Genomic DNA, 26,217 nt, shown 5'->3' with positions numbered 1-26,217 from the left:
ATGACAGAGGTCAAACGTTTTCTGTAAGTCTTCACAAGGTTTTCACACACTGTTGCTGGTATTTTGGCCCATTCCTCCATGCATATCTCCTCTAGAGCAGTGATGTTTTGGGGCTGTTGCTGGGCAACACGGACTTTCAACTCCCTACAAATATTTTCTATGGGGTTGAGATCTGGAGACTGGCTAGGCCACTCCAGGACCTTGAAATGCTTCTTACGAAGCCACTCCTTCGTTGCCCGGGCAGTGTGTTTGGGATCATTGTCATGCTAAAAGACCCAGCCACGTTTCATCTTCAAATGCCCTTGCTGATGGAAGGAGGTTTTCACTCAAATCTCACGATATATGGCCCCATTCATTCTTTCCTTTACAAGAATCAGTCGTCCTGGTCCCTTTGCAGAAAAACAGCCCCAAAGCATGATGTTTCCACCCCCATGCTTCACAGTAGGTATGGTGTTCTTTGGATGGGCCTGGACATGTACTGGGTTAAGCAGGGGGATACGTCTGGCACTGCAGGATTTGAGTCCCTGGCGGCGTAGTGTTACTGATGGTAGGCTTTGTTACTTTGGTTCCAGCTCTCTGCAGGTCATTCACTAGGCCCCCCTGTGTGGTTCTGGGATTTTTGCTCACCGTTCTTGCGATCATTTTGACCCCACGGGGTGAGATCTTGCATGGAGCCCCAGATCGAGGGAGATTATCAGTGGCCTTGTATGTCTTCCATTTCGTAATAATTTCTCCCACAGTTGATTTCTTCAAACCAAGCTGTTTACCTATTGCAGATTCAGTCTTCCCAGCCTGGTGCAGGTCTACAATTTTGTTTCTGGTGTCCTTTGACAGCTCTTTGGTCTTTGTCATAGTGGAGTTTGGAGTGTGACTGTTTGAGGTTGTAAACAGGTGTCTTTTATACTGATAACAAGTTCAAACAGGTGCCATTAATACAGATAACGAGTGGAGGACAAAGGAGCCTCTTAAAGAAGAAGTAACAGGTCTGTGAGAGCCAGAAATCTTGCTTGTTTGTAGGTGACCAAATACTTATTTTCCACCATAATTTGCTAATAAATTCATTAAAAATCCTACAATGTGATTTTCTGGATTTCTTTTCTCATTTTGTCTGTCATAGTTGATGTGTACCTATGATGAAAATTACAGGCCTCATCTTTTTAAGTGGGAGAACTTGCACAATTGGTGGCTGACTAAATACTTTTTTGCCCCACTGTATATCACATTGTAGATAACGTAGAAGACTCAATACTATATAGCTAGCTTTAACGCCAACCATGCTGTAATCGATAACATTGTAATACTAAAAATAACAAGGTAGAACAAAAACACACTAGATATAAAAATAAGAACACGATAAAGTAAGCATACTATTTACAGCAGGGATCATGAACTAGATTCAGACGCTGGCCGATTTGTTCTTGAGCGGATGGTCGGGGGGCCAGAACACAATTACAAATAATTTGTAGACAGAGTTTTGGTGGGTTGGCTCTCTCTGTTGTGGTCCCATATTCTTTTCATTTTTTAATAATGGATTTAATGGTGCTCCGTGGGATGTTCAAAGTTTCTGATATTTTTTTATAACCCAACCCTGATCTGTACTTCTCCATAACTTTGTCCCTGACCTGTTTGGAGAGATCCTTGGGCTTCATAGTACCGCTTGCTTGGTGGTTCCCTTTGCTTAGTGGTGTTGCAGACTCTGGGGCCTTTCAGAACAGGTGTATATATACTGAGATCATGTGACAGATCATGTGACACTTAGATTGCACACAGGTGGACTTTATTTAACTAATTATGTGACTTCTGAAGGTAATTGGTTTCACCAGATCTTATTTAGGAGCTTCATAGCAAACGAGGTGAACACATATGCACACCACTTTTACGTTTGATTTTTTTTTACATGGACATACACAAAATGCAACAAAATAGGAAAAACGCCAATAGGGTGAATAGTTTGCTAGGCACTGTATATGATAAACAGAGTAGCAGCTGTGTGTGTGTGTGTGTGTGTGTGTGTGTGTGTGTGTGTGTGTGTGTGTGTGTGTGTGTGTGTGTGTGTGTGTGTGTGTGTGTGTGTGTGTGTGTGTGTGTGTGTGTGTGTGTGTGTGTGTTAGAGCAAATTATGGAGTGAGTGTTTATATGTGTGTCGGAGTATCAGTGACACTACGTGTAGGGCTCTGTGAATATGCATAGAGACAGTGCAAAAGAATGTTCAACTCATATAGTTTGTGTAGCCATTTTGTTAGCTATTTAGTTTGCTATTTAGCAGTCTTATGACATGTGGAATTGAAGCTGTTCAGGAGCCTGTTGGTGTCAGACTTGGTACAGCTTGCTGTGTGGAAGCAGAGAGAACAGTCTATGGCTTGGGTGGCTGGAGTCCTCCTTTCACACCTCCTGATATAGAGGTCCTGGATGACAGGGATCTTGGCCCCTGTGATGTACTGGGCTGCCCGCACCACCCCCTGTAGCACCATGTGATCGAGGGCGGTGCAGTTGCCATACCAAGCAGTGATGCAGCCAGTGAAGATGCTCTCAATGTAGAACTTTATGAGGGCCCATGCCAACCCTTTTCAACCTCCTGAGGGGGTAGAGGCGCTGTCGCATCTTCTTAACAACGGTGCACGTGTGATTTGGACCTCCTCCAGTGCAGCCCCGTCGATGTGGATGGGGACATACTCCCTTCCCCGTTTGCTGTCATCCATTATCAGCTCCTTGGTCTTACTGATGTTGAGGGAGAGGTTATTGTTGGGGCCCCACACTGCCAGGTCACTGACCTCCTACCTGTAGGCTGTCTCCTCGTCGCTGGTGATCAGGCCTACCACTGTCGTGTCGTCAGCAGACTTGATGTTGGAGTCGTGCGATGATATGGTGTGTGGGCCTCCCACTATAACTCGGGAAGGCATGCAGTTTATTAGGCTACAGATTAAATAAGTTATGAGGAACTTCACAGGGTTTTGTGAAAGTACACGGTGATGAGATTGATGCTGCTTACCAATAAATATTAAGGGTCTTATTCTGGTGAAATGATCGATGCTTGCCTGCCATTTGACAAATACAAATATTTTCCTTCTTATCCATAATAATCTCATCATGTAGACTAGCCTACTGTACTCACACAGCCTACCTGCACTGTATCTGCGAGCTGTCGGCTAGAGCGCAGGTGCCCAGACCCAGGTAGGCACATTTGCTATTTAACGTAACAGTTTTTGTGACAAAACTATAGGTAGAGTTGAAATGGAAACACATTATTTTTATTTGGTACATGAAAACTTAAGCAAAGAAATTAACTTTGTGTGCACTAGGGCATCACACACTGATTTTTATCCACAATAAGTCTGTTTGGTGGAAACAGCACTGGTGTGAAAATATGCATATTTTGTTTATGAAAATTCTAGGATATTTGCATGAAAATCTGTCACTAATTGGATGGAAACCTAGCTACTGTGATGGTCTTTAATTAAAATAGCAAAAATACATTTCTCAAGCACATATTCAACCAGTCTGTGAGTGGTTTGAGTCAGGGACCTAATTGGAGGAGTCTAATGGGAGGGATATGTAACATAGAAACTAGCTGTTATTGGAAGAGGTTTGAAATTCTCTTTGTTATTGGTCTATTTACTTTTACCTCCTGGTGATTCCGCCAGGCAGGCCAAAACTCCACCCATGCTAAACAAATTTCAGGCAGTCTTTTCAAACGGCACTTACTCTCAAACTGTATTATCATAATTTACATAAATATATTTTTATAAAGCATAGGCAAATCACGTTTTTGACTGCACTGCCCCTTTAAGAAGAAAAACAGACGACATAGTTGCCGCCCCGGTAAATCTAGCAGGCGGTCACATCAGCACCGTGGACAGGGAAGGGAGGGGGAGCGAGCAAGCAGGATAGCGGCGCCTGGCACACGAAACCCGGCTGGAATATCACGTCGGCAGAGGCTCTCTCAACCTTCCCGGGTGCGGAGACCCGGGTAGGCTACAACAGGCTTCGGTAAAGGCAGCTTTATTGAGGTAGGAATGCCGGGCTCCAGCGTTTGGATTTTAGCTGGGCTATAGGTCATTACAAACGACTTAGTCGCAAGCTTACCCATTCATGTCAGTGCTGATAATTATTATTATTGGCGCTTTGGTGTTGGACATGATGAGGTCCGTCCAGGGCCAGAGAATAATGTATTTTCACGGTCATTATACGTTTTAGACATGGGCCTATTCATATTCTGAGACGTTTGACAAACGAAATGCTGGCGACGACCATGTGGCCTGCTGAGAAAATAACGGGGAAAATGAATAACCAAATAACCGAAAAATATCCATATAATTGTAATATACACCAAAATGTATTGGGGCCATATGGTGGTCGTGCTGTCACTCAAAACGTCATGATGCTTGGATAGTTTTCTGCTTAGCAGAAGAAGAGCTCTGGTTGAGTCATTGTAGAAAGACCAGGCAGATAGGCTACTCCCAGCTCTTTACTGAACAAATAGTGGTTATGCATTATTTGTGAAGCCACTTCATCATCCAGGGCGATGAGATCATCTTTATGAATAGAACGCAAAATCACATGGGCTATTTAATTAAGATGGTTATTTAATGCAGTGATACACAGTAGCTTGTTTATCCTGGACTGAAAGTAGCCTATTTGAAGGGGATTAAAAACCGAGCTGGATTTAGAATGGCTTTCACGTTTGGCATGTGCATGATATAGACATGTCACAGAAATGTGTACACATACATATTCGCGTACACACAGTACATATTTCCAAATACAATAGTTGCCAAAGATGCATGATCTCGCTCATTTGTAATGTACATTGTAGCACTATGACATCTTATGGCAAGGTATTTTTGATTGTGATGTCTTTTCTTTACAATGTTGACATTTTTAGACAATAGAAAATAGCCATAGACAAAAGTCAAAAGACAACTGAACAGTCCACAGACATGGATCCACTAACCTAGACATGACATTGTCTGTGACTTAATGGTCAACCTTCAACATGAAGACAAAAACACAAACTCAGTCCTACATAAATTCCAACAAACATTAATGACATCGTACTCGCTCACATGTTCTCACCATATCCATGTCATGTCTGAATGTAAACCCAACTGGATGAATTTATATATATATATGTGTGTTTGGTATACTCAATATATATATATATATATATATATATATATATATATATATATATATATATATATATATATATATATATACTGAGTATATATATATACTGAGTATACCAAACATTTAAGAACACCTTAATATTGAGCTGCACCCTCCAATCCTTTTGCCCTCTGAACAGCCTCAATTTGTCAGGGCATGGACTTGAAAATGGTGTTGGTGTTGAATGTGTTCCATAGGGATGCTGGCCCATGTTGACTCCAATATTTAAAATGTCTTTTTTAATTTCACCTTTATTTAACCAGGTAGGCCAGTTGAGAACAAGTTCTCATTTACAACTGCGACCTGGCTGAGATAAAGCAAAGCAGTGCGACACAAACAACAACACATGGAATAAACAAACGTACAGTCAATAACACAATAGAAAAATCTATATACATTGTGTGCAAATGTAGTAAGATTAGGGAGGTAAGGCAAGGCTTCCCACAGTTGTGTCAAGTTGGCTGGATGTCGGACCATTCTTGATACACATGGAAAACTGTTGAACATGAAGAACCCAGCAGCATTATTTTCACATGCCTCAGATAGGTGCAGGGGAATGTGTTGTTTTCCAGGGTCAGACATAGTAGTACAACGCCCCTGGAGAAGATTAAGTGTCTTGTGGCTTGGGGATTCAAACCAGCAACCTTTTGGTTACTGGCCCAACACTCTCACCGCTAGGCTGCCTGCCATCATACCGATGATGACGTTGCTTATTTCTATTAGAGCCTATTAGCATATCATATTAATACCATAGGTTACACCTGGATGTCCCCTTGTGCTCCCTAATCTACCACATTGACATTATGGTGAGGCAGCGAGCTGCCTGAGATTTCGATTGAATTATCACTGTGCCCTGGCCTGCGCTGCTCTCCAGCCACACACTAAGTGGGTTATACTGGCACATTTTCTCCTCAATCTTTATCTTTCCAAAGCCTGTCTTTTGCGGTGTCTGTCTGTCTGTCTCTCTCTCAATTTCAATTCAATTCAAGGGGCTTTATTGGCATGGGAAACGTGTTAACATTGCCAAAGCAAGTGAGGTAGATAATATACAAAAGTGAAATAAACAATAAAAATGAACAGTAAACATTACACTCACAGACGTTTCAAAACAATAAAGACATTACAAATATCATATTATGTATATATACAGTGTTGTAACAATGTACAAATATCTATCTATCTGTCTGTCTGTCTGTCTGTCTGTCTGTCTGTCTGTCTGTCTGTCTGTCTGTCTGTCTGTCTGTCTGTCTGTCTGTCTGTCTGTCTGTCTGTCTGTCTGTCTGTCTGTCTGTCTGTCTGTCTGTCTGTCTGTCTGTCTGTCTGTCTGTCTGTCTGTCTGTCTGTCTGTCTGTCTGTCTGTCTGTCTGTCTGTCTGTCTGTCTGTCTGTCTGATCTTTCTCTCTGTCTGTTTCTCTCACTCTTTCTCTGCCTCTTTTATCCTTCCTTTTTCTCAGTAGCATTTCTACATGCAAATTGTGCATTGGGTAAATTAAGTTGGGCAGCAGGTGGGTTTAAATTTAGAAGCGCTTTAAGATAATTGATGGATTGAAGTGTAGCCAACCTATAAAACTTAAGTGCCAATTGTAGGTACTTGTGCTAAGGGCTCTGGTTAAATCATAAAAGTAACAAGGCACTTTATATTAATGAGAGGTGATGCAACCATAAGATACAGTCCATTTATGAACTTTATGGTCCATTAATTTCTCTCAACATCTCATTATCTATTCAGCTCTTAGAGCCTATGTCTGTTTCTATTTGTTTTCAGGGATATACCATACTGTAAATATGGCACATTTTGGTATCTATACTGTATAATATATATATATATATATACCGTATATATTGCAGTGATCATAGTCTTTACTCATAGTATAGCCTAGTGAGTGATCATAATATTTACTCTGACCACTCTTTACATGTATGTGTACTGTATAGTAGGCCTATGTACTGTATACCTGAGACTGATATTAGTTATGTATTCTCTACAGATACAGAGGGCCTGGTCAATGGGAACCATCAGTCAGGAGCGTCCCAGTCGCGCCACCCAGCCCCCGGGGAGAGAGACTCCCGCTCCGAGCATAGTGCCATCGTCAGCTCCATTGAAAAGGACCTCCAGGACATCATGGACTCCCTAGTCATGGATGATCCCCAGCCTCCCTCTTCAGACCACCCCATCCCCCACTCCCCGCTGTCCCCCATGGTCAATGGAGGAGGCCGATACCTCCTCTCCCCTCCCACCAGCCCAGGAGCCATGTCGGTGGGCTCCAGCTATGAGAATACCTCCCCACCCTTCTCCCCCCTGTCCTCTCCCTCGGCGGCCAGCAGCGCAGGCAGCTACACCAGCCCTTCTCCCAGCGGCTGCCTGGACCCCCAGGACCCATCCCTGCCCCCCGTGCCGGTCCGCTCATCCAGCTACAACTACACAACTACACCACCCATCCCCCAGCCAAGGACCACACTGACCAACTACAGCTCTGGCGGCGGTGTGCAGAGGGTTCCTGAGAGCCCTAGGCACCAGAGGAAAGGTCTCCTGGAGGCCCCCCAGAGCCCCAAGCCAGCCCGCAGAGGCCAGAGCCTGGACAGCCCAGGGGGGATGGGTTCAGAGAGCCCTAGACTGACCCACCTATCTGTTGCCTCAGCCGATGCCGGGTACATGGGCAGGAATGCAGTGCCAAGTAGCCCCAGATTCACGGCCAAGTTCCCCTACACCTCCTCCTCCCCATCCAGTCCCAGGACGAAAGCGGGCACCATCCTCCAGGAGCGCCCAGCCAGCCCCTTCAGAGAGCAAGCGGACCACTCCCTCACCTCCAGCCCTTCCAGACAGCTGCTATCCCAGCACAGCAGGGCCTTTCAGCCTCCCCTTGACCCAATCGTCCACATCATCCAGGGGGGCTCTCCACTCCAGCAGCACCACCCCTTCCCCCACCCCCGCACACTGCAGCCCCCAGAGAGCCCTCGACTGTCTCGCAGGAACCTTGAGCTCAGCAGCGGGGGTAGCAGCATGAAGGAGCTCCCTCCTCTCAGCCCCTCCATGGCTCGCAGAGGGGTGCCTGTTCTCCCGGTGGCTCTCCCTGGAAGTATCCCCACATTGAGAACACCTGAGAGCCCATCATCATCGGGGAAGTTGGGAGTCCCGGAGAGCCCCAGGCTCCAACGCAAGTCCGAGTCCCCCGCGGAGGACCAGTTTGGCGGCAGTGTGGTCCGAGCCCGCAGCCCCTCCCCCACATCAGGGTTGATGATGATGGAGAGTGGGGGAGGGGGGAGGAAGGCCAGCTATGGAAATGCCCTCTCCCCAGCTTACAGCCTGGGCTCTCTGCCTGGCTCCTCTCCTCTCGCCAGCCCCAGGGGCCATAGGAAGATGTCTGGGTGCCCCCGGGATCTGAGGGGCCCCCACCCGGGCATGCGGGAGCGCAAAAACAGCATCTCTGAGATCAGCGACAACGAGGACGAACTGTTGGAGTACCACCGGCGTCAGAGAGAGGAGAGGCTCAGGGAACAGGAGATGGAGAGACTGGTAAGTAGAGCGGCCTGCTCTTAGCTGGATCAACTGTTAGCTGTGAGCTAGGCTAGTCGTTCACACCAATCATCATTGACCTACGTGATACAGAGATGCAGGATAATAGCAACCTAGAAGTTATTGGATTGGTTGAACAATATTTATCCAAGTAATACTATCAATTAAATGACCATTCATTTTTCTACTGGTCATCAAGATGGTCAAGGGCAGTGGTCACCAAAAATAGGAACGCAAGCCTTTATCGTTGTTTTTTTCACAGAAATGTTTGGTGATCGACTAGGAATGCCTTGGAGATCGGCCAGTCGATCGCCAAACATTTCTATAAAAAAGAACAACTATAAAGCCTTGCGTTCCTATTTACATTTTTTTATTCCTATTTTTTTAGCTACCCTTTGTGCCGGGTAGGCAAAGTGTTCCCATTTTTAACAATTTCATGTGTCTGAAGGTACAAACTCTGCCTTCCCTGTGGGCCCGGAGAGCAAATCAAGTGCACCATAGGCCTGCCGCTGGCCAATCGGATGGCTCAGATTACCATGCCTGCAGTAACGTAGCACACGTAAAAGAATGTTACAGCAAAGTTGATACTGTGAGATTTGAAAACTTCTAAAACCATGACTAGAGAGAGACTGTCAACGAATACAGCAAAGAGCTGCTGTTTTTATGAGTGAGTTCTTACTCAGCACTGTCAACACTTTGTTTTCAACACTTTTATAAGCCATAAAATGCACGTTCTTCCTACTTCCACTTGTGCTACAACCAGCACTCTCTCTCTGACACTATGCTGACAGAAAAATCTCTCTCCCTGCTTGTCTCTCTCTCTCTCCACTATTTATCCAATAAAAACAACAATGAAATCAGAATGTTGTTAGATTGGCCCCCTCGTGGTTTTCACATAAGAATTAAATCAGAGTTATACTGTCATACACAACATGTTTGAAGCTACTGGATGTGCTGAGCTGTATTTTGTCTTATAGCCTTTTTTTAACCACCATGTTTAGTCTGTCTCCACTCAAGTGTTCCTCCACATGACCAGTTAACCATTTGTTTAACCTAAGAGGATGGGAGAGGAGAGCACAGTGAAGTCCATATTTGTGAGGAGTAGGGATTGTAAAGAACTCTGAATCCTGACTGAAACCTTCTAATCTGCCAACGTGCGGTGACTAAACATCCAGGTTTTTCCATGGCAACCCCATTGTTTGTTGTCCTTTTTTGCACTGAAGAGGGGGCGGGAGCGGTAGACATCTTGGATCCGTCTGTGTCCACGATGAAGCGCCTGAGACAATGTCCTTTTATATCTGTGTGATGAATACTCGTCTGCCTCCTTGTAGGTACACCATAGCAATAGAATGACTAGATTGGGAAACCCCCCTCAGACCGTGGCAATATGAAGTTACAGTCATGGGTACATTCTATTTCTATGAGTAGGGTGCTGCTGCCAAAATAAGGGCAGTTCTTTTGGGCAGAGGAAGAATGACTTGCAACTCTGTGTACACTGGGCTATGCTCTGGTTCCCAACAGGAGCATTACTTCCATTACACAGCAGTAAAACCATGTCTGGCAATCCCAGAATGGACACAATCTGTCTTTGTCTCCTCTGTCACCCCAATGTATTGGAGTAGGCTGCTGCCCTAAGTGTAGGAGAAATATCTCTGTTCCGATTCAACGAGAAAAGCAATTGCCAGGATTGTTAAGGACAAAAAGGTTGTATTTGTGATTCTCTCTGTATGGATGGGGTTTAAATTGAAAGGAGGATTATTACAGCGAACCATAACGACCTTTGGTCTTAACCTTGTGCCGTTAGACTGGGAAATATTGACATAGGACAGAATGTAAATAGCAGAAGGAATCTCGGGGAATGTACATAAACCATGCGGATAAGGCATGTGGTTTATGGAGAAAGGTGCTAAGAAGGGGGACAGATTGTAGGGATTTACGTTTTCTTTGTCAACTGTCGTTCTTACTTTCAAAATGTAAGACGGGTGGTTTGGCGAATTACGTAATGCCTGCGTGATTAGTAACCTTGTCTGAAGCCAGAAGGTTTGCATTTGCTCCCTGAGCAAATGCCTAGGCTTTAGCTTAGTGAGCTAGCTATCCCAAGTATAACCAGATTAAGCCCCTGGCATATGAGCTTTGCCACTGGTATGATAGCATTTTCTTTGTTAGGAGGGATCGAGAGGGGTATTGTATGTGTTCACTGTGAACCCAGGAGTGCTCAGCTCATGCAGCACTGAATGAAGGATTTGGGTTCCGTAACCATTATTACCATGAGCTATTTCTACATCCATTTTAATCGACCCAAAGATTCTGTTCTGAAAGGGTCTTTAGGATCCAGCAACTAGACACAGAAAGAACTGTGCAGAGCTAAGCATGGCATAAGGTCCTTGTAAGTGGAAGGCCATAGAATCCTGCCGTGGTGCAAGATGGGGAGAAGCAGCACAGCGAGCCTAGCGTGACACAGGTCCTCAGTGTCTTTCACAGGGATATGGGGGAAGGAGAGGTGGGGGGAGGTGTACAGTCACACTTTCTGTACCCATGGACCGTGTCTGTCTGTCTGGTCTGGTCTGTCCAAGCCAGGGGTAACTAACTACACTTTGTCGCCAAGTTATTTTCGGATGCAGTCAGTCAGACCCTGGGGATCAGTGTCATGCCCGAAGCAAGGAGGTATGCTGGGTACAGCTATCTATCCCTACAGAGGGAGGCAGCACAGGCTCTCTCTGGCATCCTGAAACTATCAGCAGGGTTTATACATAAGACTTGTTTACTGTACCAAGCATACTCAATTATTTGAGTGTTCTGGAAAGACATTTGTGTGATTTGTTGACCGAGAAAACGGAAGTGTTCGCCAGGGACGACATCATTCGTACCGTCTGTTTGCAATGTTTACACAGCGCCTTCATTCTCTTTCATCCAAGTATAACGTGCCACATAAACCAGTGAAACGGTACCGTTAGATGTTATTTTCAGAGGTGAGCTCTATATCATATAGGAGTCCAGACAGTTAAGGATATTATTTGTCACGTCTGAGCTGCCTTTGAGTTGTAGTGCTATACATGGTTGATTAGTGAAGCGTTGCCTTGGCCAAGACACTTGGCATATGGCGTTAGTCACTGGCTGGCTGCTCTGACTGTCAGACAGTGTTGTGAAAACGCCAGTCTACTGAAGAGGATCTCATTGTTGTAATGAGAGGTCCAAGGATGATGATATCACATATTCCGTTACCATTATAATGCTGACAAGTTTCGTCATGCTCACAGCAACATTTCTAAACTTAGCTAAACAAAAATACCCTTATTTGTCAGCTGAGCGTCTCAGAATTAGCATGGATACGATTTAGGTTATTATTGTTCTCTCTAGCTCGAGGGACATGCAGTGCATTTGAAAAGTATTCAGGACCCTTGACCCTTGATTTTTTTTTAATGTCTTCATCAATTTAAACACACTACCCCATAATGACAAAGCAAAAACAGGTTTTTAGAAATGTTAGCAAATGTAAAACATATATATTTTTTAATATCACATTTACATATGTATTCAGGCCCTTTACTCAGCACTTTGTTGAATCATCTTTGGCAGCGATTACAGCCTTGAGTCTTCTTGGGTATGGTGCTTCAAGCTTGGTACACCTGTATTTGGGGAGTTTCTCCCATTCTTCTCTGCAGATCCTCTCAAGCTCTGTCAGGTTGGATAGGGAGCATCGCTGCACAGCTATTTTCATGTCTCTCCAGAGATGTTCAATTGGGTTCAAGTCCGGGCTCTGGCTGGGCCACTTAAAGACATTCATAGACTTGTCCCGAAGCCACTTCTGCATTGTCTTGGCTGTGTGCTTAGGGTCATTGTCCTGTTGGAAGGTGAACCTTTTCCCCAGTCTGAGGTCCTGAGTACTCTGTAGCAGGTTTTCATCAAGGATCTCACTGTACTTTGCTCTGTTCATCTTTCTGTCTCCTAGAGATTAACGTACTTTGGATGCGAAAAAATGCAAATCATTCCCAGAACAGCAGCAAAGGACCTTGTGAAGATGATTAGCATTTTTCGCATCCAAAGTACGTTAATCTCTAGGAGACAGAACGAGTCTCCTTCCTGAGAGGTAGGATGGCTGCGTGGTCCCATGGTGTTTATACTTGCGTACTATTGTTTGTACAGATGAACATGGTACCTCCAGGCGTTTAGAAATTGCTCCCAAGGATGAACCAGACTTGTGGAAGTCTACAAAAATGTTTTTCTTGGCTGATTTATTTAGGTTTTTCCATGATGTCAAGCAAAGAAGCACTGAGTTTGAAGGTAGGCCTTGAAATACATCCACAGGTACGCCTCCAATTGACTCAAATGATGTCAATTAGCCAGAAGCTTCTAAAGCCATGATATCATTTTCTGGAATTTTCCAAGCTGTTTAAAGGCACAGTCAACTGAGTGTATGTCAACTTCTGACCAACTGGAATTGTGATACAGTGAAATAATCTGTCTGTAAACAGTTGTTGGAAGAATTACTTGTGTCATGCACAAAGTAGATATCTTAACCTACTTGCCAAAACTATAGTTTGTTAACAAGAAATTTGTGGAGTGGTTGAAAAACGAGTTTTAATGACTCCAACATAAGTGTATGTAAACCTCCAACTGTATATATTATCACTTTTGAATGATTAAGGTAAGAAATGCCTTTTTAAAGAAAATCATATTCATGCACGTCATGTAACCTAGCCCATAGGCCTATATGATTTGATAAGGTTTATCACAACTAAGGTGGCCAAATAACTTCTTAAAATTAAGCACATTACTCCATGTTACAAAGGGTGTAGAGCCTAACTGGCATACATAAGCAGCGCGTGAGTTTCAAGTTTGGGGAAGATCATTTTCACCCTAAAAATGCACCTTTATAATAAAAGGATTAAATGCATAATTGTATTTGTGGTCACTTTTGAGAATGGCGTTTTTGCACTAATGGAACAATAGCCTACTGCCGTGTGCACATTGTTGCTCTTATAATGTGAAGAAATAATCTATTAGGCTATCAACATTTTATGTTAAACGTTCTGATCTGTTGTGTCAGCCTTATTAAAGATTGATTTTTTGATGCTAGTGCTTGTATTAATTTGGGATCTATTGCATCCCACAACTGTCCCAGACTGTTTGGAATATTTATTCCTCACACAGAATATAATAGGACAACTTTTGTCCTATGAGGATAGTAGATTTGACATAGGCTAGTGCTTTTGCTGTTCGTTAGACCTACTCATCTTGTTGGCTGACGGAGTAAATGTGGACAGTTCTTCCAATACCTTCAATATGCACCTCGGAATTGGATAAGGACGCTGTTCATTTGCTGTATTGGACTTGTTAATGTGTGAAAGTTACATATTTCAAAAAAATATTTTTGAATATTGCGCACTGCCTTTTCAGCAGAATGTTTGTCGAGGTCTTCCGCTAGTGGAACCCCTGCGCTAGAAAGGTTAAAGATATTCTTCTCCTTAATGCAACCGCTGTGTCAGATTTCAAAAAAGCTTTACGGAAAAAGCACACCACGGAATAATCTGAGTACAGCGCTCAGAGACCAAAACAAGCAATACAGATACCCGCCATGTTATGGAGTCAACAAAAGTCAGAAATAGCATTATAATTATTCACTTACATTTGATGATCTTCATCAGAATGCACTCCCAGGAATCCCAGTTCCACAATAAATGTTAGTTTTGTTCGATAAAGTCCATAATTTATGTCCAAATACCTCCTTTTTGTTAGCGCATTTTAGTACAGTAATCCAAATGCGCAGGCACTAGGTCCAGACAAAGTCAAAAAAGTTATATTACAGTTCGTAGAAACATGCCAAATTATGTATATAATAAATCTTTAGGATGTTTTTATCATAAATCTTCAGTAATGTTTCAACCGGAGAATTCCTTTGTCTTTAGAAATGAAAGGGAACAGAGCTAACTCCCACGGGCGTGCGTGCGCCTGACTGAGCACATGGCCTTCTGGCAGACCCATGACTCAATCAGCTCTCATTCTCTCCCACTTCACAATAGAAGCCTGAAACAAGGTTCTAAAGACTGTTGACATCTAGTGGAAGCCTTACGAAGTAAGTACAGACACTGTATATTGGATAGGCTACAAACCTCAGATTTCCCACTTCCTGGTTGGATTTTCTCTGAGGTTTTTGTCTGCCATATGAGTTGTGTTATACTCACAGACATCATTCAAACAGTTTTAGAAAATTCAGAGTGTTTTCTATCCAAAGCTATCCAAAGCTTTTAGCTTTTCATCCGGACGTGAAAATACTGCCCCCTACCCCAAAGAAGTTCAAACAGAATAGTTGCACGTGCGCACTTCCTCAAATCGTTTGGAGAAAACATCCTTTCTATTTTATTCAGCTTTGTTCAATTGTATTCTTCATACTATAAAATAATAGAAAATAATTCTACGGACTTCTAAGCAAATCTTGTCTGCTAAATGAACCTAGTGTAGCCCACAGCCATGGCATAGCCAGAACAGGACAACTCAAAGTATGCTATTTTGTTCTTCTGAAATAGACTACATTTTCTTCATATCATGTTTCTTTAGACCTGTCTAAAATAAATAATGGATTTATTGTGAAGGTGTAGGCTATATTACAAGGATTTATTAGACTTTTTAAAATGTAGATGTTCCAAAGGTCTGCATCAGTGGCTTGTAGGCTGTGTGTGGAAGCCAGAAAATTATAAATGTATTTGTTAACTTACGGTCAATTTTTATTTTACCTTTATTTAACTAGGCAAGTCAGTTAAGAACAAATTCTTATTTTCAATGACGTCCTTATTTTCAATGACGGTTGGTTAACTGCCTGTTCAGGGGCAGAACGACAGATTTGTACCTTGTCAGCTCGGGGGTTTGAACTTGCAACCTTCCGGTTACTAGTCCAACGCTCTAACCACTAGCCTACCCTGCCGCCCCAATTACTGTGAGCCCGACTAGTTATTTGCTTGACAATCACCGGCTGACGAAATTTGGTGACCGTCAGGTAGCTGTGGTTGATTTTAAACACTTGTATATTTTGTAGTTCTTACAGCAGTATACAACTTTATTATTCTAACTACATTCCATCATTAGGCCTAGAGTTAGAAGCATCCATGGAGGCCTGTGTGTGTGGTTTTAAAGCACGTGAGTATCGAGTTTACTAGCCAGGGAAGATTATAGTGAGCTTGATTGAGAAAAGAGAGACCCAGATTATCTGTGAGTAGACAGTAAGTAGCACATCTCTCATTCATACTCCATTTGAAGGGAAACTATTGTAGTAGCTTTTCTGTGTGAATAACAATAAATATGCTCTGTGTCTATTTTAGGTTCTCTGTGTCAGTTCTACCGCCCCATTGTCACGATTTGCCAAATACGGCACGCTACCATGCTGTTTCAAAGCAATCGTTGGTTGGGTGCTTAAGATGGCATGTGAGGTGATCAAAAATATGTTAGGCTATCTGCATTCAGAGAACATTCAGTGAGATAGAGGTCATAGGGCTGTCACAATTATTGTGTAATCGTGTAGCCGACTATTACGGACAATAACCGTGATCTGAAATTTGTTTTTGTCATTACCATCTTAATGCATTCATTTTAGATGAAGGGGGATTACACTTTATATTCAAGTAGATAAAGTTTACCCAATAGCAGTTGTTCATTTTTACATTAATTAGGTAAATCATTTTACGAGCAAATTGGAACGACCGGGAGGAGAAGCTTCATTTCCAGAAGTTGCAAGCGGTCAAAAACCCTCTGTCTGAAAAGAAGACAAGAAATGTTATCTTGACAACAAAAACAAATATAAAAAAATATTTCCACAAGAGGGACTGTTCTTACCTTACTGTATTTTAGGAGAGCTCCTACTTTATGGTCTCCCAAGGGTGTGCAGAAACATGTCTTAAGACTAGAGCATTGTAAACAAATAGGCCCCCAATAACTTGTTTTTCTGATCTGTTGATTTGGCTGTAGGATTCTTAATATTTTATAAATTCTATTAGGATATAAATATTAATCAGTAACATAGGCGTGGTTATGTAAGCCACATCCCGTTTGAGGAAGTCAGCCCCATGTAGTGAGCTCTGACCACTCCTCCCAGTGTCTAAGCCTCTCCTCCTGGGCCTGAGGACAGAGGAATGATCTCCATCCAAGCTCTGTTGAAACATGAGGAGGTGAATCACAACTGAACAAGCCAGCACTGGGAAAATAACCTAGCAATAGAGCCACAGTGCAGCCAAAGCTTGACTGTACATACTACACTGATCTAGGACCAGTAATGGAGCAACGTAATGTCCTCAATGGAAGCGGATCGGAAGCACACACAGCGGGACAGAGTAGGGACCAAGCCATGCTGTACTTACTCTCTCTGGCTCAGGAGTACCCAGCTTTCCTCTCCAATGTGACTGCACTCATGAGGGTAACAGGGGACAGCTCTAATATTAGCAATCATGGAACTGTTGTTGCTGTCTCTGTCTATATTTAAATGTGATTTGTTATGTGTCTGTGTGTTTGGATGGTGTTAAAGACTTGTGTCGGGTATTCATTGTTTCGTTGGTTATAACTGCATTAGCAAGAGAGAGCTACACAGACAAGTTTTTAAACTGTTAACCTCTCTAGGGTATGTGGGACGCTAGCATCCCACCTGGCCAACCCCCCCCCCCCAATAATCGGTATCGGTATCGGCGTTGAAAAATCACAATCGGTCGACCTCTATTTTCTATCCAAATCTACTAATTATATGCATATCCTATCTTCTGGGCCTGAGTAGAAGGCAGTTTAATTTGGACATGCTTTTCATCCAAAATTCCAAATGCTACCCCCTACCCTAGAGAAGTTAACGCAATTATTGTTTGTTGTTCCAGAATAGATGTGGAATTGGGAGGAAACAATGGGTTGTGTGTGTACGTGCGTGTCTGCCTGTATCTGCTTGAGTTGGTGTGTATGTGTGCGTGGGCCTGTGCGTTCCTGCATGTGCTGAAGTTGGTGTGTGGGTGTGTTATGTTGAGGTCATAGGCTGTTCATTTGCAGAGCAATTCACAATGGTGGCTTTCAGATTAACAGTTTCAACCTGTTTTTAGACTTTGGAGATTTGGCTGGTTAGAGCATGTGAAATATGCTTAATGTGCTTGATATCCAATTGGCAGTTACAGTCTTGTGCCATCGCTGCAACTGCCGTGCGGACTCGGGGAAGGTGAAGGTCGAGAGCCATGCGTCCTCCGAAGCACAACCCTGCCAAGCCGCACTGCTTCTTGACAGACTGCTGGCTTAACCAGGAAGCCAGCCGCACCAATGTGTCAGAGGAAACACCGTACAGCTGGTGACCTGAAGTCAGCGTACATGCAACCGGCCGCCTCAAGGAGTCGCTAAAGCGCGATCAAACCCGGATCTGTAGTGATGCCTCTACCTTAGACCTCTGCGCCACTCGCTAGGCCAGAATAAAAGTTTTACATTAGGCCTGTACTGTAGAATTACTGTAGAATTAACCTCTCTAGGGTATGTGGGACGCTAGCGTCCCATCTCGCCAACATCCAGTGAGGTTGCAGAGCGCCAAATTCAATTACAGAAATGCTCATTATAAAAATTCAGAAAACAAAACATATTTTACATAGGTTTAAAGATGAACTTCTTGTTAAACCAACCACAGTGTCATATTTATAAAATGCTTTTAGGCAAAAGCATACCTAGCCCAGAACATACCTAGCCCAGAACATACCTAGCCCAGAACATAGCCCAGTTGACAAATTATTACAAACAGTAACCAGCCAAGCAGAAGTGTTACAAAACACTTTAATAGAGATAAGATTAATCCCTTACCTTTGATGATCTTCATTTGGTGGCAATCAGAAGACATTCATTTACTCAATAAATGTTCCTTTTGTTCGAAGAAGTCTCTTTATATCCAAAAACCTCTGTTTTGTTAGCGCGTTTTCTTCAGTAATCCACAGGCTCAAACTCAGTCAAAACAATCAGACAAAAAAATCCAAATTGTATCCGTAAAGTTCATAGAAACATGTCAAACGATGTTTGTATTCAATCCTCAGGTTGTACATGCACCTGAAAAAACTCTGCGTCACGTTAGGGTCTACTCGTTCAGACTGGTCTTACTCCCTCATTTATAAGAATTACAAGCCTGAAACTAATTCTAAAGACTGTTCACATCTAGTGGAAGGCATAGGAACTGCAAATGGAGTCCTAAGTCAATGGATACTGTAATTGCATTGAATAGAAAACTACAAAATCCCCCAAAAAACTTCCTGAATGGATTTTTCTCAGGTTTTCACCTGCTAAATCAGTTCTGTTATACTCACAAACACTATTTGAACAGTTTTGGAAACTTTTGAGTTTTCTATCCAAATCTACCAGTTATATGCATATCATATCTTCTGGGCCCGAGTAGCAGGCTGTTTAATTTGGGCATGCTTTTCATCCAAAATTCCGAATGCTGCCCCCTACCCTAGAGAGGTTAACAATGTTATGCTAGGATGACCTTGAATTGAATGATTCAATTCTCACAGAGAAACATACCATGAAACTCTTACACTTCCTTTCAAAGTGCATCCTATCCACACAACGTCAAACACACTCAGCTTCAAGACCTCTGCGTCTGTCGCTAAGAGATTCTAGAGTCGTGTTAGTTAGGAACCAAATAGACAGAAACAGGGAGGGATAACCTAGACTCAGGGGTCATTTTCATTTTCCATTGTATGGAAACCAGTATGTAATTTTGTTATTTGAGTGAACTATCCTTTTTAATGAGCACAACTCAGGCCACAGTGAAAACTCCAACCTGAGGGTGTAAATGTTTGGAGGTCAGGGGTCATTCATCTTCTACTGTGTGGCTGTGAAGTCTGAGTTTAGCCTAGTCAACATCCTGCCGTGCCAGTGTGTTCTGTCTTCTCAGACAGGGGCCCAGCCAAAAGGGAGGAGACAGAGAGAGAGGGAAAGAAAGTGGGGAGACAGAGAGTGAGAGACCGTATGTTCATTTAACCTCACCTGGACAAACCTGGTCTTATGGATATCATAGAAAGCATGCTGCAGTATCATAAAAGCTACTAGTTGTATGGTGGTGTAGACTTGGTGCTTCCATGTTCTCCTGTAGTACATTGTTTTGCATTTAAATATTGTGGGATGGATGATGGGCACAACACAATGTATAGGTTTGGAAACCTTTGTCATCTAGTCAGCTTCTAAAACGGGATCATACTTCACTTGCATCTTTCCTCGAAACTTGTCTCTGTTTTTTATTTGACATGTGGCTGTAAGACCGGCCTTACTGCCACTCAGAGAGACATCCAGGGGAAGGGGGCTGTTGTCTCATTAATAGAGGCATCATTCGTTTTGAATGCAAGCCAGTTCGACCAGGGACAACAAGTTTCCTCTCAAACATAGTCAGTGATACAGGCTGCATCCCAAAGGGTATCCTATTTTACCCTATGGGACCTGATCAAAAATAGTGCACTGTATAGAGAATAGGGTATCATTTGGGACATGGACACCAGTACTGGATGCTGCTGGAGGGCTAGTCTTCCATGTGGCTGTTTGAAGCTGCCGTTCTAATTAGCGCGAGCTAGTGACTAGCGGAAACCGCCGTGATTTTTCATCAGAGAGAGAGAGAGAGAGAGAGAGAGAGAGATCTTCAATGTGGTTGTTTTCCCAGTGTTTGCTGCACTAAGGAGAGTGTGACGTTATTTTTTTCTTTGGGTTATGAGTTGTGAAGAATGCCTTTGCATCAGTGAGACTCTGAATTTGTTCTTGGTAACTCGGTGGTGGCCTTGTTGCATGTCTACAGTGCAACATTTTAGCAATACCAAAACATGTTCCAATCCAACGGCTGACAAGATGCCTAGAATATGGGCATTCCCCACAGGGGTGTAGGTTGTTTTCTGGTCAGTGTATATACACTGAGTGTACAAAACTGAGTGTACAAAACATTAAGAACACTTGCTCTTTCCAGGACATAGACTGACCAGGTGAAAGCTATGATCACTTATTTATGCTAAATCCACTTCAAAAAGTATAGATGGAGGGGAGGAGACAGGTTAAAGGAGGATTTTAAAACCTTGAGACATGGATTGTGTATGTGTGCCATTCAGAGGGTGAATGGGTAAGACAAAATATTTAAGTGCCTTTGAACTTGGTATGGAGTAGGTGCCAGGTGCACCGGTTTGTTTCAAGAACTGCAACGGTGCTGTTTTTTTCACGCTCAACAGTTTCCTGTGTTTATCAAAAATGGTCCACCACCCAAAGAACATCCAGCCAACTTGACAAAACTGTGGGAGGCATTGCAGTCAACATGGAACGCTTTTGACACCTTATAGAGGCCCTGCCCTGAGTAATTGACGCTGTTCTGAGGGCAAAAGGGGGAGTGCAACTCAATATTAGGAAGGTGTTCTTAATGTTTTATAAACTCAGTGTAATTTGACCATGCCATCAGAAAATATGTCATTGTAAACAGCTTTGCTCACTGGGAAAAGGATGCAGAAGTGTATAACAAGGACAGGAGAGAGAGGAACAGAAAAAAGGAGGAAGAAGGGAGAGAGACTGGTACAACCACAGATTCACATTGGAAAGAAGGCAAGAATGAGGAAGAGATGCTTTGATTCAAAGAATAGGCCTAGTCGTTAAAGAATAGGCCTAGTCGTTAAAGAATAGGCCTAGTCGTTAAAGAATAGTCCTAGTCGTTAAAGAATAGGCCTAGTCGTTAAAGAATAGGCCTAGTCGTTAAAGAATAGGCCTAGTCGTTAAAGAATAGGCCTAGTCGTTAAAGAATAGGCCTAGTCGTTAAAGAATAGGGAGAGTGGGTTTGTGAGAAAGCTACTTACTTACTCAAAGAAAGAGGATGTTGAGAGAGTGAGGGATAGATAGAGTCCCGGTGTTTGGGGAATGCCTTAAAATCGCTGGCTAGAAATGAGTGTGCCTGAATGTCCCAACGAGGAGCATCAATCACTTTCTGCAAGACACCATGTATCCTCACTCCAGACTCTTTATCAAATCGGTCTCATGTCAAGCAATTACCCTAACATTTTCCTGGGTTGTAATCTCCTTTGACTTTCTTAACTGTACACTTCATTTACTCATTGGATCGCTGCCAGTCAGTTAGCTAAACAAGCTAAGTACATTTTGCTAATATGAGAAGGAAAGCTAATGATGCTTAGAGAGCTCGCTGCGAGTTTGTGTTGTGCTGTCACATTTTGTCTGTCGATGAATTTAAATGGAGGTGGGAGGAAGAATGACTCAGTAAACAGTGCAGAACAACATGAAATAACCAGGAATGAGTCATGGATAAATGGAACGTGGGTGGGTTAGTTGGTGGGAGTACTGCCATCTTGGAATTGCAACCAGTTTGACTATTGAGTAGTACTGTCAACCCTGACCTTGGCTTTTCTGGGTATGTGGGTTCAAATCCCAGGTTGGCCATAGCAGGGATGGACCTTGTTGTACAGTATTTTACTTCTCATTAAGTAGTTTCCTGTGGAGCAGACTGTAGTGTAACTGTAAGGCTGGTTGTGGTTTAGACTTGTGACTGAGCTGATCCCTTGAGTCTCACTTTAGCAGATAAGGAATAAGTCTTTAGCTTGGCTAGGAAATCCAGTCAGTGTTCCTCCTGTCAGCAAGCTGGATCTGCTACTACTTCAACGCTACTTCAACGCTGGAGCAACATCAAATTCGACTCTTCCATCTGAATAGGTCAGACATGAGAACATGCAGTATGGACAGACATGGCCAAAAGTTTGGAGAATGACACAAATATTAATTTTCACAAAGTGCTGCCTCAGTGTCTTTAGATATTTTTGTCAGATGTTACTATGGAATACTGAAGTATAAATACAAGCATTTCATAAGTGTCAAAGGCTTTTATTGACAATTTCATGAAGTTGATGCAAAGAGTCAATATTTGCAGTGTTGACCCTTCTTTTTCAAGACCTCTGCAATCCACCCTGGCATGCTGTCCAATTAACTTATGGGCCACATCCTGACTGATGGCAGCCCATTCTTGCATAATCAATGCTTGGAGTTTGTCAGAATTTGTGGGGTTTTGTTTGTCCACACGCCTCTTGAGGATTGACCACAAGTTCTCAAGGGGATTAAGGTCTGGGGAGTTTCCTGGCCATGGACCTAAAATATCAATGTTTTGTTCCCCGAGCCACTTAGTTATCACTTTTGCCTTATGGCAAGGTGTTCCATCATGCTGGAAAAGGCATTGTTCATCACCAAACTGTTCCTGGATGGTTGGGAGAAGTTGCTCTCGGAGGATGTGTTGGTACCATTCTTTATTCATGGCTGTGTTCTTCGGCAAAATTGTGAGTGATCCCACTCCCTTGGCTGAGAAGCAATCCTACACATGAATGGTCTCAGGATGCTTTACTGTTGGCATGACACTGGACTGATGGTAGCGCTCACCTTCTCTTCTCCAGACAAGCTTTTTTCTGGATGCCCCAAACAATCGGAAAGAGGATTCATCAGAGAAAATGACTTTACCCCAGTCCTCAGCAGTCCAATCCCTGTACCTTTTGCAGAATATCAGTCTGTCCCTGATGTTTTTCCTAGAGAGAAGTGGCTTCTTTGCTGCCCTTCTTGACACCAGGCCATCCTCCAAAAGTCTTTGCCTCACAGTGCATGCAGATGCACTCACACCTGCCTGCTGCCATTCCCGAGCAAGCTCTGTACTGGTGGTGCCCCGATGCTGCAGCTGAATCAACTTTAGGAGACGGTCCTGGCACTTGCTGGACTTTCTTGGGTGCCCTGAAGCCTTCTTCACAACAATTGAACCGCTCTCCTTCAAGTTCTTGATTATCCGATAAATTTAGATTTCGGATGAATTAGGAGCAATCTTACTGGCAGCAATATCCTTGCCTGTGAAGCCCTTTTTGTGCAAAGCAATGATGACGGCACGTGTTTCCTTGCAGGTAACCATGGTTGACAGAGGAAGAACAATGATTCCAAACACCACCCTCCTTTTGAAGCTTCCAGTCTGTTATTCGAACTCAAATAAGCATCGCAGCGTGAGCCCCAGCCATGTCCTCGTCAACACTCACACCTGTGTTAACGAGAGAATCACTGACATGATGTCAGCTGGTCATTTTGTGGCAGGGCTGAAATGCAGTGAAGATGTTTTTTGGGATTCAGTTCATTTGCATGGCAAATAAGGGACTTTGCAATTAATTGCAATTCAACTGATCGCTCTCCATAACATTCTGGAGTATATGCAAATTGCCATCATACAAACTGTGGCAGCAGACTTTGTGAAAATTAATATTTGTGTCATTCTCAAAACTTTTGGCCACGACTATACACTAGGTAGGAATGTGAGTCAGAGGCCTGTTGTTTATTGAGGGCACTAAATATCTTTCATTGTCATCCCTACATCTCTGTGTTTACTCAGGTCTGGAGACAATGGAGGGGTTTGGGGGTGGGACTCTGTAGAAGGGCTGTGTTTGTTTATCTGCCTCAAGGAGGGAGACTTGGATTTGTTTGAACGGGACTCCAATGAGCCTCACTGTCCTCCTAGAGCTTTGCCTTTTCACACCTCCACAATGAGAGTAAGTAGCCCACTGATTTGCTGACTTCAATTTGCTGTACTGTAGATGATCAAATTGAATTTTCATTGGTTGATTGATTTAATAATTGATAGTTGTTGTTTTTTACTCTTGAACATGGTGAACTTTAAACAACAAAATAAACAAAAATATAAATGCAACAGGCAACAATTTCGAAGATTTAGCTGAGTTACAGTTCATATAAGAAAACCTGGGATTGCATAGGCCCACCCACTGGGGAGCCAGGCCCAGCTAATCAGAATGAGTTTTTCCCCACAAAAGGACTTTATTACTGACAGAAACCCCCCCCCCCCCCCCCACTCTCTTCTCCCATCTGACAATCCCGCAGGAAAAGAAGCCGGATGTGGAGGTCCTAAGCAGGCGTGCTTGTATGTGGTCTGCTGTTGTGAGACCGATTGGACACACTGCCAAATTCTCGAAAACAATGTTGGAGGCGGCTTATGGTGGAGAAATGAACATTAAATTCTCTGACAATAGCTCTGGTGGACATTCCTGCTGTCAGCATGTCAAATGCACGCTCCCTTGAGACATCTGTGGCATTGTGTTTTGTCACAAAACTGCACATCTTAGGGTGGCCTTTTATTGTCCCCAGCACAAGTCGCACCTGTATAATGATCATAATGTTTAATCTGCTTCTTGATATGCCACACCTGTCAGGTAGATGGATTATCTTGACAAAGGATAAACATGCTCACTAACAGAGATGTAAATGAATTTGTGCACAAAGTTTGAGTGGAATAAGCTTTTTGTGCGTATGGAACATTTCTGGGATTTTTTAAATTTCAGCTCATGAAACATGGGACCAGCACTTTACATGTTTGGTTTACATTTTTTACATTAGGCCTACATAGTGTTGTGTGGATGCTGCCATGCTGGTTGTGGAACTCGAGGAAACTCTTGGAATTCTCTGTGTCATATAATCGGTATCAAAGCACGAGACTAGCGGGTGCTAGACCATTAACAGTCATGTGTTTAATAGGTAGTGGATGTGAAGTAATATGCTATGTTGTGATTGGAACCAGTCAGTAACTTAGACCTACACGGAGCGGAAGCTGCAGGTTCAGAGTGAGACGTGTGGGCCAACTTGGAGATCCAATGAGTCGCCCTCTTCTCCTTTCCTCTCGACTCCTCGGGTTCTGACTGTGCCACCAGGTTTTGGTATCGTGTGCTTTAAAGGTGCTTGGAAAACTTTAGTCCCACCTTGCCTCTGCCGTGCCTCTACCCTGGGGGAGCTAGCTAATGACATCTACAGAGACTGTTTAAGGCTCATAAACTGAGGGATTTGACCTTAAAATCCCTCCGCCATTTCCTGGTTGTTAACCTCTCTGGGATATGTTGGACGGTATAGCGTCCCTTCTCGACAACAGCCAGTGAAAGTGCAGGGCGCCAAATTCAAAACAACAAAAATCTCATAATTAAAATTCCTCAAGCATAGAAATATTTTACACACAATCTTTAGGATGTTTTTATCATAAATGTTCAATAATGTTCCAACCGGAGAATTCCTATGTCTGTAGAAAAGCAATGGAACGAGAGCTAACTCTCTCGTGACCACGCCTCAGAGCCTGTGGCACTCTGCCAGACACCCTCTCTCATTCCCCTCTCATTTCCCCCTCCTTCACAGTAGAAGCCTGAAACAACTTTCTAAAGACTGTTGATATCTAGTGGAAGCCTTAGGAAGTGCAACATTTACACTGTATATTGGAATGGCAAACAGTTGAAAAACTACAAACCTTAGATTTCCCACTTCCTAGTTGGATTTTTCTCAGGTTTTCCCCTGCCGTATGAGTTCTGTTATACTCACAGACATCATTCAACCAGTTTTAGAAACTTCAGAGTGTTTTCTACCCAATACTACTAATGATATGCATATATTAGCATCTGGGACAGAGTAGCAGGCAGTTTACTCTGGGCACCTTATTCATCCAAGCTACTCAATACTGCCCCCCTGTCACCAAGAAGTTAAAACTCTAATAGTTTGCCTAATTTCAGTTT

General features: G+C 43.2%; 1 protein-coding gene across 3 annotated transcripts in view; it reads left to right on the top strand.

Annotated features, from left to right (window-relative positions):
• LOC109905611 (pleckstrin homology-like domain family B member 1) overlaps positions 1-26,217 on the top strand; it is an 84,955-nt gene that overhangs the window by 28,290 nt on the left and 30,448 nt on the right. For all 3 annotated transcript variants that reach the window (XM_031790675.1, XM_031790676.1, XM_031790677.1), the window contains exon 6: positions 7,155-8,680. In XM_031790675.1, coding sequence (XP_031646535.1) covers positions 7,155-8,680 — 1,526 coding nt within the window. The remainder of the gene's footprint in view (positions 1-7,154; positions 8,681-26,217) is intronic.

This window comes from Oncorhynchus kisutch, linkage group LG15, assembly GCF_002021735.2.
Source record: "Oncorhynchus kisutch isolate 150728-3 linkage group LG15, Okis_V2, whole genome shotgun sequence".
Taxonomy (NCBI): domain Eukaryota; kingdom Metazoa; phylum Chordata; class Actinopteri; order Salmoniformes; family Salmonidae; genus Oncorhynchus; species Oncorhynchus kisutch.
The sequence above is the reverse complement of the archived record's forward strand: the minus strand, read 5'-3'. Positions and strand labels throughout refer to the sequence as shown.